The sequence below is a fragment of the Malaya genurostris genome, chromosome 2 (genome assembly GCF_030247185.1).
Source record: "Malaya genurostris strain Urasoe2022 chromosome 2, Malgen_1.1, whole genome shotgun sequence".
In the NCBI taxonomy this organism is placed as follows: Eukaryota; Metazoa; Arthropoda; class Insecta; order Diptera; family Culicidae; genus Malaya; species Malaya genurostris.
Genome location: NC_080571.1, coordinates 196,425,273 through 196,440,369, shown reverse-complemented (window position 1 = coordinate 196,440,369; position 15,097 = coordinate 196,425,273). Strand labels below are relative to the sequence as shown.

Here is a 15,097-nt window from a genome sequence, read left to right as displayed (position 1 = left end):
GTCCCATTGCCAAGTTATAGAGTGACGTTTACGCTATGTACGATATTTTCAGTTGAATAATCAGTGAAATAACTCTTCCAGCAAAATGAATTTTTCATCGGAACTGCTATCGGCGATACGATTTTCGGTTGAAGGACCCGCTCGCGATGTTTCCATGCTCCACACAGTGTGCATTGTTCTTGTCTTTAGTGAATTCAGTTGCCTTTCACTTGTTAAGAAAAGGTATGTATACAACATTGTTAGTTTTATTTAGTTGAATCAAATTCACATTCTTAAAATCGTGATGAATTTCCCTCTAATTCTTAAATGCGCAATTTTGTTTCAAAATGAGACTTTGGAATCGGCTGAAACTCCATATTTATGTGTCCCATTGCCAAGTTATATGAAAACAAGAAATATAAAAGAAATTTGCCTTGCGCAAAGTTACATTTGCATGACGGTGAATTTTTACACCGCTTGAAGTAAACAAGTTTGCATTTTTTCGCGGTGAACCCGGTATCGGTGTCTTTGGTTAATTTTTGGCAATCGTTTATTTGTTCACAAAACCCTCTTTTCTTTACTTCTATCGCTTTAGCTGTAAGTGATTCATTGTATCGACTGTCTTGGTTAGTGGCTCCCAATCTTTTTATATCGTGGGCTCCTTTGGAATTATAAAAGCTCTTCTTAGAACCCACGTTTAAAACCAATTTTGTGCACAGATAATTTATTTATACTATCATTTCATAGTATTATTGAAAAATGGTATAAAAGTTTGTGAAAACGACAATATGATTATTATATTGACATTAAACTAAAATTACTAGAAACAAATACTAACAGAAACAGTTGTTAACTATATAACTGTAAGAGCTAATTGCGTTTTTTTTTCTAAAAAATCCATATAAATAGAAGATCGATTATGGTTACAGGTTATCAGCGAATGAATAAAGTGGCATTCGGATCGCAACACCAATAGACGGCTGTGACGTACAAACACACAAACACATACTTAGCCATTACTCCTTCACTCGAAAGCCTCGCTCATTATGCGTTTAAAAATGGGTGCAATTTAAATGCAAATCGCTTACCTGAAACGAAAACGTAAGGGGAAAGATAAATACAGATTAATTTTTATCATCTCTCGTCAGCTTTTCGTTTTCCACTTGCGCCCCGGCAACACGACCGTAAAGCTTAATGAACCACCCCATCTGGAGGAGCCGTTTTCACACGAACAAGTTATTCAACTATCGCACCTATACCAAGTACCGACGGTAACGTGCATCGAGTGAATCGACGGACAAAGCGAGACTTGGTTGATGCCATCGCACTCCGGAAGAGGCCAGGATAGTTTGGCCAAGAATTCAATTTAAAAATCTGTTTACTCAGACGAATGATTCAATGCTACTGTCACGGCCCAGACTGCTCCCTCCCGATCGACTCCAGTCAGACAAACCTCATCCGCAGTTGGAAAATATCTTAACTGGGTGGTTGCGAGAATGGGAGCGAAGGAAGAAAAATTAAAACTATGTATCAACAAGGCTGCTGGAGCTTCTGGTAGAAAATCAACCGTTTGTAAATAGTACATGATGCATTCAGGTTAGCAACAACAAAAAGGTGGATGATGGACGAACAGACAGGATGGACAGTTGTAAATATGAAGCTACCATTTCAGGAGTTTTTGTTTTGAACAGTAGTCTTTCTTGCAAATGATTATATATTCCTGGTGTAACATTTAAAAGTAATATGAGGAATTTTGACTAATATATATATATATATATATATATATATATATATATATATATATATATATATATATATATATATATATATATATATATATATATATATATATATATATATATATATATATATATATATATATATATATATATATATATATATATATATATATATATATATATATATATATATATATATATATATATATATATATATATATATATATATATATATATATATATATATATATATATATATATATATATATATATATATATATATATATATATATATATATATATATATATATATATATATATATATATAGATATATATATATATATTTTTTTTTTCGTGATTCATTTAAATTAGCGCGTATACAATTTTCTTATGCTCAACCATGGTTAGTTTTAAACAAATATGAATTTGTTCCCTATGTTCATACCAATAGTCTAGGTATGATTGCATAGAAGAATAAATTGTCTTTTACAGAAACTTGCGATATTAAGTAATAGTTGGTGGGATCTAACAACCTGCTAAAGCATCCCCGGCATAGCTATTGCTCGGCCGGAAAAGATGAAGTTGTATGTAACATATTCATATTCCATCAGAATGAAAATTATGGCCCTTATTACCGTTATCACTTCCACTCTCACATCACTCACATATCACTTCACTTGATTTTACCTATTACCAGTATCACGCATAGTGAAGTGGAATAAACTCATTTTTTCAACAAAATCAAGTTCATACAAGTAATTATTTTTGTCTCTGAAGTGACCTTCGTAAGAAGGACCTAAATTCGTTTCACTCGATTTTCACCGTGAGGTGATTCCGATAATAAGGGTCACAATCACTTCACTTGGCAACATCACATATCCATATATGAATTAGACTTTTTATTGTGGTTTCTTGAAATTCTACACATTAAGTTCAAGATCAATCTATAAATAATCTGGAAAGTAGTAATTCAACCAATTTAAAGTAACCACAGATGTATAGGCTAGAGCACATCTGAGAAAATCCAGAAGTGGATAACAAATCATCGGATTGCGAAGCAAAGCAAAGTCTTGGCATTACATTCCTTTTGTGGAATTTGGCCTTTCTGTTTCACCAGACTTCACAATCGATTCATAGTGTACAGAACTATTGCATGGTTAGAACTATGTTATTGGCTTACATGTCGTGTAAGTTTCATCTTTTCTTTCTGTGTGGTGTAATGATGCCTTGCTCATATTACTTATAGTCTAGAAGATTCTGTCAAGACTTTTTTTCCAACTTGAATAAAATTAGAAACTTTTTTTGGATATACAGGGTGATTTTTTAAGAGCTTGAGAACTTTTTTAAACAATAAAACGCATAAAATTTGCAAAATCTCATCGGTTCTTTATTTTAAACGTTAGATTGGTACATGACATTTACTTTTTGAAGATAATTTCATTTAAATGTTGACCGCGGCTGCGTCTTAGGTGGTCCATTCGGAAAGTCCAATTTTGGGCAACTTTTTCGAGCATTTCGGCCGGAATAGCCCGAATTTCTTCGGAAATGTTGTCTTCCAAAGCTGGAATAGTTACTGGCTTATTTCTGTAGACTTTAGACTTGCCGTAGCCCCACAAAAAATAGTCTAAAGGCGTCAAATCGCATGATCTTGGTGGCCAACTTACCAGTCCATTTCTTGAGATGAATTGTTCTCCGAAGTTTTCCCTCAAAATGGCCATAGAATCGCGAGCTGTGTGGCATGTAGCGCCATCTTGTTGAAACCACATGTCAACCAAGTTCAGTTCTTCCATTTTTGGCAACAAAAAGTTTGTTAGCATCGAACGATAGCGATCGCCATTCACTGTAACGTTGCGTCCAACAGCATCTTTGAAAAAATACGGTCCAATGATTCCACCAGCGTACAAACCACACCAAACAGTGCATTTTTCGGGATGCATGGGCAGTTCTTGAACGGCTTCTGGTTGCTCTTCACTCCAAATGCGGCAATTTTGCTTATTTACGTAGCCATTCAACCAGAAATGAACCTCATCGCTGAACAAAATTTGTCGATAAAAAAGCGGACTTTCCGAATGGACCACCTAAGACGCAGCCGCGGTCAACATTTAAATGAAATTATCTTCAAAAAGTAAATGTCATGTACCAATCTAACGTTTAAAATAAAGAACCGATGAGATTTTGCAAATTTTATGCGTTTTATTGTTTAAAAAAGTTCTCAAGCTCTTAAAAAATCACCCTGTATAATTATATACATAACTTTTTCAATTTGCAAACAGTTATGTCATGTTAATAACAATTTTTCATTATTTTGCTTCGTCGTACACAGAAAGAAATAATGAAATCTACACGACATGTAAATCAATAGTTACATGGAACAGACATGGGTTGAATCGAAAGTTTGATTGAAAACCATCATCGATGCAAAATTACATTGGATTGCAATGATTTTCAATGAATAGAACTGTATCTTTCGATAACCGTTTAGTTTTGCGATTAAATTATATTGAAACCTACAGAATTGTAAAGTAACTTCATGTTTAATTGCCTGCTCCAAATATGTGCATGAAAATAGATGTAAATTAACAAAATATTTTTATCTGTGTACTAGATGACAATTTAAAACACACTTTACTCTATAATTCCAAAACCGGAAAGTCGGATCTGCGAAATTGAGTGCGCATTTTCACATTACCTTACAATTCCGGAATCGGAAGTCAGATAAAGATCAAATTCAACAGCAAGCTATGAAACCATCAGAGCTCTCGTTTTAATTTAAGTTTATGAAAATCGGTTCAGCCATCTCATTTGACATTTTGTCATCTCGACAAACTGAGTCGAATGGTATATGATACTTGATTGAGCAGTCGGTTTTCACAGTGATTGCATAGCCTTTCTATATGAAAAAGGTAATAATTGTGAAATTCTAGTAAGCATATTTTTTCTCGGGGAAATGTATGGCAGTGTTTGTAAACAACGTACCGCCATTGTTCGTGTGATCGACGCACTAGCACTTTTTATTGATTTATAGTGGTTTTTATTCGTTTCTATTTCCTGCGTTACTCGTAGTCTCGATAAGAATTGGACAGTTTTTTGTGTCGTGGTGAAGTGAAGATAATTTGTGGTGTTTTTCGGTCAGTTTCGTTGCCGCTCTTTTGCTATCGTATCGCGAAGTGACGCCTATCGAAGATATCGTTTTATCAAGATACTCAGTTTCACGCTCTCTCTTACCCGACCGAAGCGCCATCTGAATTTCACTGTTGGCATCCTGAGATTTGTTCACTATGGCTAATGCTTGTGATCGTTGTGCCAAAACTGTAAAATCGGAGGAAGATTTTGTTGAGTGTTCAGGTTTTTGCCATCATTTGGTACATATGAAATGCGCAAAACTCAACAAGCCGTTTCTGAAAGTTTTGGACGAAAATCCCAACCTGTTTTGGATATGCGATGAGTGTTGTAAACTGATCAAACTTGCTCGTTTCCGCGACTCGGTTTCTTCGTTTGGAAGCGCATTTGCATCTATCGCAGAGAGAACAGAATCGATTTTTGCTGAGCTGAAGGCCGAAATTAAAAAGAATAGCCAGCAAATATCTCGTCTCTCGCGCAAAGTGCCTGTTTCGTCGCCGCTGCCGCCGAAGCCCGACGGATTTGGTCCCAATGCGAAGCGTCGTCGGGAAGATAGTTCTGAGCCAAGTAAAACCTTGGAAGGTTGCCGGAAACCATCGGATAACTGTAATATCGCCACAGTTCCAACGCCCTGCTCCCTCGTATGGATTTACTTGTCACGTTTTCACCCCAGCGTTAGTAAGGAGATGGTTTCGCAGCTAACAAAAGATGGTTTAGAGTGCAGCGAAGATGTCACGGTCATCCCGCTGGTGAAAAGAGATGTCGACGTAAATACTCTGAACTTTGTCTCCTTCAAAGTTGGGATACTGCCCAAATTTCGGGAAGCGGCTCTTAATCCCGACACCTGGCCACAAGGTGTTTTGTTTCGCGAGTTCGAAGACAACAAAAAGCAAAACATCTGGTATCCTCCAATCGATATTTCTCCACCGATTCCCGACGAAAATGGATGCAGCACCGTTATGAATGTAGACGAAGTAACACCCAGCCCGCTCCGTTTGATGAGAACACCGCCCCGGCAAACGTTATGAGAGTACAATGGAACCACACCGGGACGCACTGAAGTTGATATTTTGGAAGCTCTCGAACCCCCCGCCACAGTCGTGCCACAGCAGCCAGCGTTCTCCAGTCGTCCTGGTCCTGTGCGTGGGTGTGGTGAAAGAGTCTTCCAAATGTCTCATCTCGGCAAGTATTTGCATATTCCGTCCTTTCCAAGTGCTGATCTCTCTCGCACTTATAGATGTCCTCCTCTCGCTTTGAATCGGATACCGGGATGCACAGATGTTCGCACCATGGAAGCCCCTGATACGTTCCCCACAGTCGAGCTATTGCAGCCAGCGGTCATCAGTCGTCCCGGCCCTGTGAGTGGGAACGCGGAAGGGGTCTTCCAAACCATCTCAGACGGCAATTATCCATCGCACGATCAATCTAGTCAACCGCTGCACTTGTACTACCAGAACGTTGGAGGCATGAACATGCACATCACCGACTATTTGCTGGCTTGTTCGGATGATTGCTTCGACATCATCGCTCTTTCGGAGACCTGGCTCAGTGATTGTACGCTCTCCGTTCAAGGTTTTGGATCCAACTACGAAGTCTTCCGTACCGATCGCAGCCCCTTAAATAACTCAAAAACTATTGGAGGCGGGGTGCTTATCGCAGTGCATCGTCGTTTGAAGGCGCAACTGATCGAAACCGCATCTGGTAAATGCGTGGAGCAGGTTTGGGTGCGTTTGAAACTGGTCAATTTTTCCCTCTACCTTTGTGTGATATATCTTCCTCCGGACCGATGCCGCGATCTACCGCTAATCGATGCACACATACAGTCGTTGCAAGAAATTACTTCCACTCATGTACTACCCGTAGATGAAATCTTGATTGTGGGAGACTTCAACTTTTCCAGCATAAAATGGCAAACAAGTTCCGGTGGTTTCTTCTTTCCTGATCCGGCGCTCTCCACTTTCCACATTGGCATTACAACCATGCTCGACGGCTACAACCTCAACCTTCTTCGACAGTCGAATCCTGTCGTTAATGAAAATAACCGGATGTTGGATCTTTGCTTTTCAAGTAGAGAAGATGTTGCACCAAAGATTAGTGCTTCACCGTTCCCTCTGGTCAATTCCGTTCGTCATCATCCTCCACTACATATTGTGCTCGATTCAAATCGCTTACAGAACGCCTGCATTCCAACGGACATCATCTGCTATAATTTTAGTAGAACCGACTACACCAATATGACCGACTTCTTGACGCAAATCGACTGGGATGAAGTTCTCGACAACGATGATGTCAATGCTGCTGTGCAGACGTTTTCTAATGTTATGAGCTACGCAATCGACTACTATGTACCGAAACGATCGAGACGGCAGACCCGGCATCCACCATGGCTGACTGCGGAAGCGAGACATCTGAAAACGACCAAAAGAGCCGCTCTAAAGAGGTATTCTAAACATGGAGGATTTTCCCTGCGTAATCACTACGTGCAGATAAATCAGTTGTACAAGAAAACCGTTAAGCGCTGCCATGCCAACTACTTGAACAACGTACAACGAAAACTGAAATCAAATCCAAGGTATTTCTGGAAACATGTGAATGAGCAAAGGAAAGAATTTGGGTTGCCCTCGTCAATGAGCTTTGGAGATCGTACTGGTTCGTGCACACAGGAAATCTGCCAGATGTTTGCGGAAAAGTTTTCTAGGGTTTTTTCAAATGAAATCCTGACTCAGCAGCAAATTGCTGCCGCAGCACTTAACGTTCCCCTGTCTAATAACTCATTGAACTGCATCAATATTGACGAAGACTCAATACGGACGGCAATTGTAGGAATGAAAGCCTCAAATTCTCCAGGCCCCGATGGAATACCGGCAGTTATTCTTAAAAAGTGCTCGCGTGGAGTAATCGCTCCCCTCTGCAAACTGTTTCGAATGTCTCTCGCTACAGAAGTTTTCCCCAATTTATGGAAAGCTTCCTTTATGTTCCCAGTCCACAAGAAAGGCGATAAAAAGGATATAAACAACTACCGCGGTATCACTTCCCTTAGCGCTATACCAAAGCTGTTCGAAAAGGTTATACTGACACCAATTTTCAATCACTGCAAGCAATATATCGTCGATACTCAACACGGTTTCATGCCTAACCGCTCAACAACCACAAACTTACTATCGTTTTTGTCTTATGTGTTTGATGCAATGTCTAACGGTTTACAAACGGACGTTATCTACACAGATCTTTCCTCCGCTTTCGATATAATCAACCACGACATCACGGTTGCTAAGTTGGACAGACTTGGATTCAGTTCGAACATTCTTCGTTGGTTGCAGTCGTATCTTAGGAATCGTCGTTTAGCAGTTAAAATTGACGATCATACTTCCGGAGAGTTCCTCGCATCATCCGGAATACCACAGGGTAGTCATCTAGGACCGTTAATATTTTTACTGTACTTCAATGATGTCAATTTTGCCTTGGAAGGTCCTCGCTTATCGTTTGCTGATGATGTCAAGATCTATCACATCATCCGCAACTTAGAAGACGTAGCCTTTCTCCAGCGGCAATTGGTAATCTTCGCAGATTGGTGTAAAGTTAACCGTATGATTGTAAATCCAGACAAATGCTCGGCCATTACGTTCACGAGGAGAAAAATGCCATTGCATGTCGAATACTTTCTGGATGGATCCTCGATTGGAAGATCTACTAGCGTTAAGGATCTTGGCGTCCATCTCGATGAGCAACTTACATTCAAGCATCACATCAGTTACATTGTAGCTAAAGCTTCCCGTAGCTTAGGATTCTTAATGAGAATAACTAAGCACTTCACAGACATACACTGTCTAAAATCGCTTTACTGCTCGCTTGTTCGTTCAACTCTCGAATATTGCTCGGCAGTTTGGAACCCATGCTACCTGAACGGTGCTCATAGAATTGAGGGAATACAGCGTAGATTCGTTCGCTTCGCTCTTCGTCGATTGCCGTGGACGGATCCTCATCAACTACCTAGTTATGAAAGTCGCGGGTTATTAATGGGTCTCGACACATTACAAGTGCGACGAGAATTATCACGCGCTTTGATAATAGCAGATATATTCAACGGTAGGATCGACTGTCCCGTTTTGCTCAACGAAATTAATATTAATGTGCGACCCAGAGCTCTCCGCAACAGTGCTTTTCTTCGACTTCCTATACGACGTACCAACTATGGCGCAAACGGTTCTATTATTGGTTTACAGAGATCGTTCAACCGCGTTTCATCTGGGTATGATTTTAATGTGTCACGAAGCAGAATACGTACAAATTTTCTGAATATTATTAGGAATTATCATTAGGACCAAATTGTGTCTGTTGATTGTAAATAAATAAATAAATAAATAAATAGATGGCAGGATTATCAAAAAGAGTTTGAAATCAAAAGTTCTAGGCTGTTTTAATTTCTTTAAATTTAACCAATGATAGAAAAAACTTTGTTTTACTAAGCTCCCCTAATTTTAAAAATTCAAAAGCATAGAGAAATGTGAAAATGAGTGAAAAATATTCTTGTCTTCAAATATTTGAACGGTTGAATGTAAGAATCGGATAAATGCAGCTTTGAAAACCCCATTAAAGTATTGTTGAATGCGAAAACTAGATAAGACCATAGAGTGCAAAAACCGGGCACGGCTTCCTCAAAGTAAAAATCGTTTCAAACATATTTTTTGTGAGAACCTTGAATGCTAAACCAGATGAAAACTTAGCCGGTTCTTCCAAAACGAATGGTTTTATCTGGTTCTTATATCCAACTTTTTTTTCTGACTGTCGTTGCGAACGAGGCTAGGCTTGTTTTTTGTTACGGCCGGTCTGATCCATGCTGCATTTCACAGTGACAGTCTGCAAAAAAAACTTTGAACGTAAGAACTCGGTAAAACATTTGTTTTAAAGAAACTGTTCTTGTTCAGATTTTGATTTCACTGGTTTTTCGTCCGTTTCTTGCAAAAAGATTTCAAGTGATTTTTTCATAGTAAAATCCACTTCCGATATTTGCACTCAATATTTTTATTCGGTTTTTGCATTTTAAAATATTCAAACGGCGTTTTGAAACTATGTTAAGTCGCATTTTTTCGATTCAATAATTTCATAATTTTTCTTTTCCTATACATCCGAATAGCGGCCATCAAACTTTTTGTCAAGTTTATGAAAATTACTAAAAAGGGGTATTCTCCAAGGGGAGAGTCGCTTAACACAAACTATATTGTGTCTCAAAAAAAACACGTGATATACTACTGTGAGTCTAATACTATGTTCACACTATGAGTTAAAACAGGTTTTAACTCTGGTTTCATGTTTTAAGCGAAATAACATGTTTTACTTTTGCGTTATTTCATATTCAGAAACGTCACATTAAAACATGTTTTCCCGAAATAACATAATATAATTGTCAGTTAAGCACAACCCTGCTAGCATTTTCCTTCACTTTTCGACTATGTCAATTGACAAGCTGTTCAACAACGGCAGTTTTCCATCAAAGTAGCCATGTAATCATAATAAAACAAAACTGAAAACTGGTACCAACGGAGCCAGGTATACCGATTTCTCGGAATTTATACAGATTTTTGACCTCTATACCACCATACATATATGTACTCCCAAAATACCGATAATTCACGGATCACACAGATAAGTACCGATTTTGGTTTTTAGCTTGAATAGACATGAGAAAAGGTTGTCGTGGGACCTTTTTTTTTGCTCACCTCTTGGTGAAATTTTCTATTACTTATGTAGAAGAGATTCTGATACCGATATAATACAGATAGATTTTTGCGCCGAATACAGATTTTTGGATAAATGACCTGGCAACGCAGATAGGTACAACCATTTTTCTTAGTGTGAACAGTGCGGTTTTAACTTTATATTACTATCGTTAAAACATGTTATTTTCGGCCGGTGTGAACATAGTAAAGGGTGATTTTTTAAGAGCTTGAGAACTTTTTTAAACAATAAAACGCATAAAATTTGCAAAATCTCATCGGTTCTTTATTTTAAACGTTAGATTGGTACATGACATTTACTTTTTGAAGATAATTTCATTTAAATGTTGACCGCGGCTGCGTCTTAGGTGGTCCATTCGGAAAGTCCAATTTTGGGCAACTTTTTCGAGCATTTCGGCCGGAATAGCCCGAATTTCTTCGGAAATGTTGTCTTCCAAAGCTGGAATAGTTACTGGCTTATTTCTGTAGACTTTAGACTTGACGTAGCCCCACAAAAAATAGTCTAAAGGCGTCAAATCGCATGATCTTGGTGGCCAACTTACCGGTCCATTTCTTGAGATGAATTGTTCTCCGAAGTTTTCCCTCAAAATGACCATAGAATCGCGAGCTGTGTGGCATGTAGCGCCATCTTGTTGAAACCACATGTCTACCAAGTTCAGTTCTTCCATTTTTGGCAACAAAAAGTTTGTTAGCATCGAACGATAGCGATCGCCATTCACTGTAACGTTGCGTCCAACAGCATCTTTGAAAAAATACGGTCCAATGATTCCACCAGCGTACAAACCACACCAAACAGTGCATTTTTCGGGATGCATGGGCAGTTCTTGAACGGCTTCTGGTTGCTCTTCACTCCAAATGCGGCAATTTTGCTTATTTACGTAGCCATTCAACCAGAAATGAGCCTCATCGCTGAACAAAATTTGTCGATAAAAAAGCGGATTTTCCGAATGGACCACCTAAGACGCAGCCGCGGTCAACATTTAAATGAAATTATCTTCAAAAAGTAAATGTCATGTACCAATCTAACGTTTAAAATAAAGAACCGATGAGATTTTGCAAATTTTATGCGTTTTATTGTTTAAAAAAGTTCTCAAGCTCTTAAAAAATCACCCTTTATAAGTGTGCCACCCTGTTCCTCATGAAACAGTTACTTGTCAAAACTGAGCTCTTTGTGTGCCGCAACTGTGCAACTGTATGAAAACGAAAGTGCCAATATTGATAAATGCGCCAACGCATTGTGTTAATGTGTGATTGGCACATTGTTCTAAGCGTCCTCCCCTTGGTATTCTCTCATTTCGTAACGCGGTTGTTCCCAAATGCAAAATTTGAGCTAAACCAGACATGGTGCCACCCAGCGGAGAAGGTTTGAAAAGTTTCGATTTTGAAAAATCTTGGTTTGTTACATGAAATTTCCGAAATCGGACATTTTTGTTTTACCAAATATTATAGAATTGCGTGAAACGTCAAGATCTGACATTCTATAGATTTTATTTAAATCGTCCTCCAACACTTATCACTCGGTAATTCTAGAACCGAAAGTCGGATCGGGATGAAATTCAGTAATTTTGTTTATCATTTTAATTTAATTTTGTGAAAACATTAGGATATCTCTGAGAAAATAAAGCGAGTTCCCTTTTGGCCAATTTTGACTATTATTATTAAGCAGGGGAATTTGGTGACTATTTTTGATAAATTAGTTAATATTTATTATTCTCATATTTGATAAATTAGTTCATATTTATTCGCATAGGACGCTGGTCTTACAAGCCAGTTGTCGTATGTTTGAGCCCCGACCTGGAAGGATTCTTAGTGTCAGTAGGATCCATAGTACTAGCCATGCAATGATTCTGTACGCTAAGAATCGGCTGCGAAGTCTGTTGAAACAGAAAGGCCAAATTTCACAAAAGGAATGTAATGCCAAGACTTTGACTTTGACTTATTTCCGCTTTTCTTTTTAAGCAAACCGTTGAATTACTATGTAGAAATGCATACTACTTATACTACTTACACAGAAAAAATAATTAAATTTACACGACATGTTATTTAATGATACTTTGAAATAGACATCAATTGGAATAAAAATTTGATTGGAAACCATCATCGATGTAAAGGTAAATTAGAATGCCTTGATTTGTACTGAATTTTACAACACATTTTAATTTACGCTTAGTTTTTGCTTTTTAAGTACATTGAAAAGTAAAGATCTGAGTAGTAACTTTATTTTCAATTTTCTGCTCCAAATATGTGCATGAAAATAGATGTAAATATTTTTAGCTGTGTATAGGACCACGAGGTATGACCGTTGAAGTAGTCGTCGTCTTTGGTAGAAAAATCCTGCGCTCAATACTCGGTGGTAAAGAAGAGAATGGAGAACGGCGCAGACGCATGAATGTAGTATACAGACATACTGAAGTGGGCTGAACAAATAGCAACAAGACTTGAAAAGAGAATGGCCAACGTGATGCTCAGTTGAGAACCTGAAAGAGATCGTCGACTGCGAAGCAAACCTCGCAATCGCTGGGTGTGTGCATTCGAGGAAGATGCGCGTGCAGCGGAAGTACAGAATGACTGGAGAACGGCGGTTCAAGATCGAGAATACAGTAAATATTCAATTCGTGTGCACCAGTACTCTGTAATTTCGAAACCGGAGGACAAGTTCATGTGAAATTAAAAAACAATCTATGGGACAACAGACTTTTATTTGAACCTAAGTTTATGAAAATCGGTTCAACCACACGGAACGACCGAAATTAGCTCTGTGCCTAATTCGTATTACTGTTTTTGAATTAGTTGATTTTAACAACAATATTTCCAAAATAACTATAAAATTAGTTAAAATTGAGAATTTACTTTGCTGGAAAAAACCCTTACTTTTAGAGAATTTGTTTAGTTGGCGAATATCCTGGATAAAAACCAGCAATATTTCAATCCAACACGAAATTCTCATTGACTCATTTGTTATTAAAATCAGAAAATTTGTTTCTATTTATCTATCAACATCATTCCTGGAGGCCAGCAAAAAAAGAACAAAAATGAAATTGGTTTTATTAACAAGTTTATTAGCCAAAAACTCATGAGAAGTGTCAACGCAAAACAATCCATTAAAAAGCTAAAAGGGACAGTCTTGTTGAAACTGCTTGCAAATTGTTTAGATGTTCTTCGCATGTGTTACGATATATCCATATATAAATTTCTAAACCGATATGTAAAAATGACGTAAACTCATAGTGGAAAGTGTATTTATTCAGAATTTGTGCGCATTTGAAGCGATTGTGCGAAATAATGTTTTTACGCGGAACAGTAAAGTGAGTTTCGAATGTTGAACTCTAATTGTATATCTCAAATGATGTTTTTTGTATCTTCCAACCTTCCGGGCTACGCCGTCCGGTGTATTACTTGTATACGGTTTTTGTTTTCCGAGTGCTCAAAGTTTTCAGTGAGAGAGTCGATTTCGCGAAGTCGAATGGAGAAAGCAGCGATTTAGAAGAAAATTTTTAAAAAGAAGTTTATGTTTCGTTTATGTCTTTTTCTCCAATACAACATCGTATTTATACCTGCCAATATTTTTCGGTAGTAGTGTGCCATCTTGTGGCTAGTAATCATTACGGTGTTAACGTTTTTTTCGGCGACAGTGCGCCACATAACTGCAAATTGCAGAAGCCAATTCAACCATTCATGTTGGTTGAAAACAACGTTTTAATTCATTAATTCTACTGAAAAATTAGTTGAATGGAAATGAAGTGTGCCTTAGCTAAGAAATGACAGCACGTTGAATTGGTGAGTTCAACTAAAAAAATAGCCATTTCAACAAATATTTTATTATTATTAAGGAAATCAGAAATAAAAAATCTGAATTTGCTAAAGTAAGATTTTTTAGTTGTCTCAAAAAATAACTAACTAAAATCAGAAAATCAACTGATTTTTTCGCCATTTTTTCGGTCTTTCCGTGCAAGGTTCGAAGAAAAGTGAGTGTATATTTTTGTCACATATTTTTGATTCCATAGTCTTTCTTTATGACAAAAGAAAAAAAGATATTTTTTGTTCAATCTGTTTTTATTACGATTTCTGTTTCTTTGTTCTTCTTATGTGGGAAATAAATAAATAAATAATGTACTCAAAATCGGTCACTTCACAAGCACAGACACAACATTGTCTACTTGAGATCCTTTGACCTTCTCTGATATACAAGAAGTATCTGTTATCGCCAAAAAATCGCGAATTCACGTAAATTCGATTGCTTTTACCTTAGATAGACCAAAACACCTTAGACTCAAGCTAAAATATTTATTTCCTTTTCGAAATTTAATTTTAGGTTGGTATCTGGGTTAAAACCTTTAACCTCATCAAATTTTTAAACGGCAGTCAAGTACGACGAGTTTACAAAAGACAGTTGTGCTCTTGAAACGTAAATTCTATACGAGATTTCTGAAACATGCTAATTTTATTATTCTCGTTCCAGATAAATCGATTGCTAAACCATTTTTTTCTAACCCAAACATACCTTCTGACAAGTCAACCGGAAA

At 37.5% G+C, this 15,097-nt stretch overlaps 1 protein-coding gene across 11 annotated transcripts in view; it reads right to left on the bottom strand.

The window, feature by feature from the left end:
* Positions 1–15,097, bottom strand: part of LOC131433166 (putative uncharacterized protein DDB_G0277255) — a 320,286-nt gene that overhangs the window by 134,293 nt on the left and 170,896 nt on the right. The window contains exon 4 of one of the 11 annotated variants that reach the window (XM_058600034.1): positions 989–1,067. The exons of the other annotated variants lie outside the window; for them this stretch is intronic. Within the exon in view, the coding sequence (XP_058456017.1) occupies positions 989–996 (8 nt within the window). The 5' untranslated portion in view covers positions 997–1,067. The remainder of the gene's footprint in view (positions 1–988; positions 1,068–15,097) is intronic. 11 annotated transcript variants of the gene reach the window in all.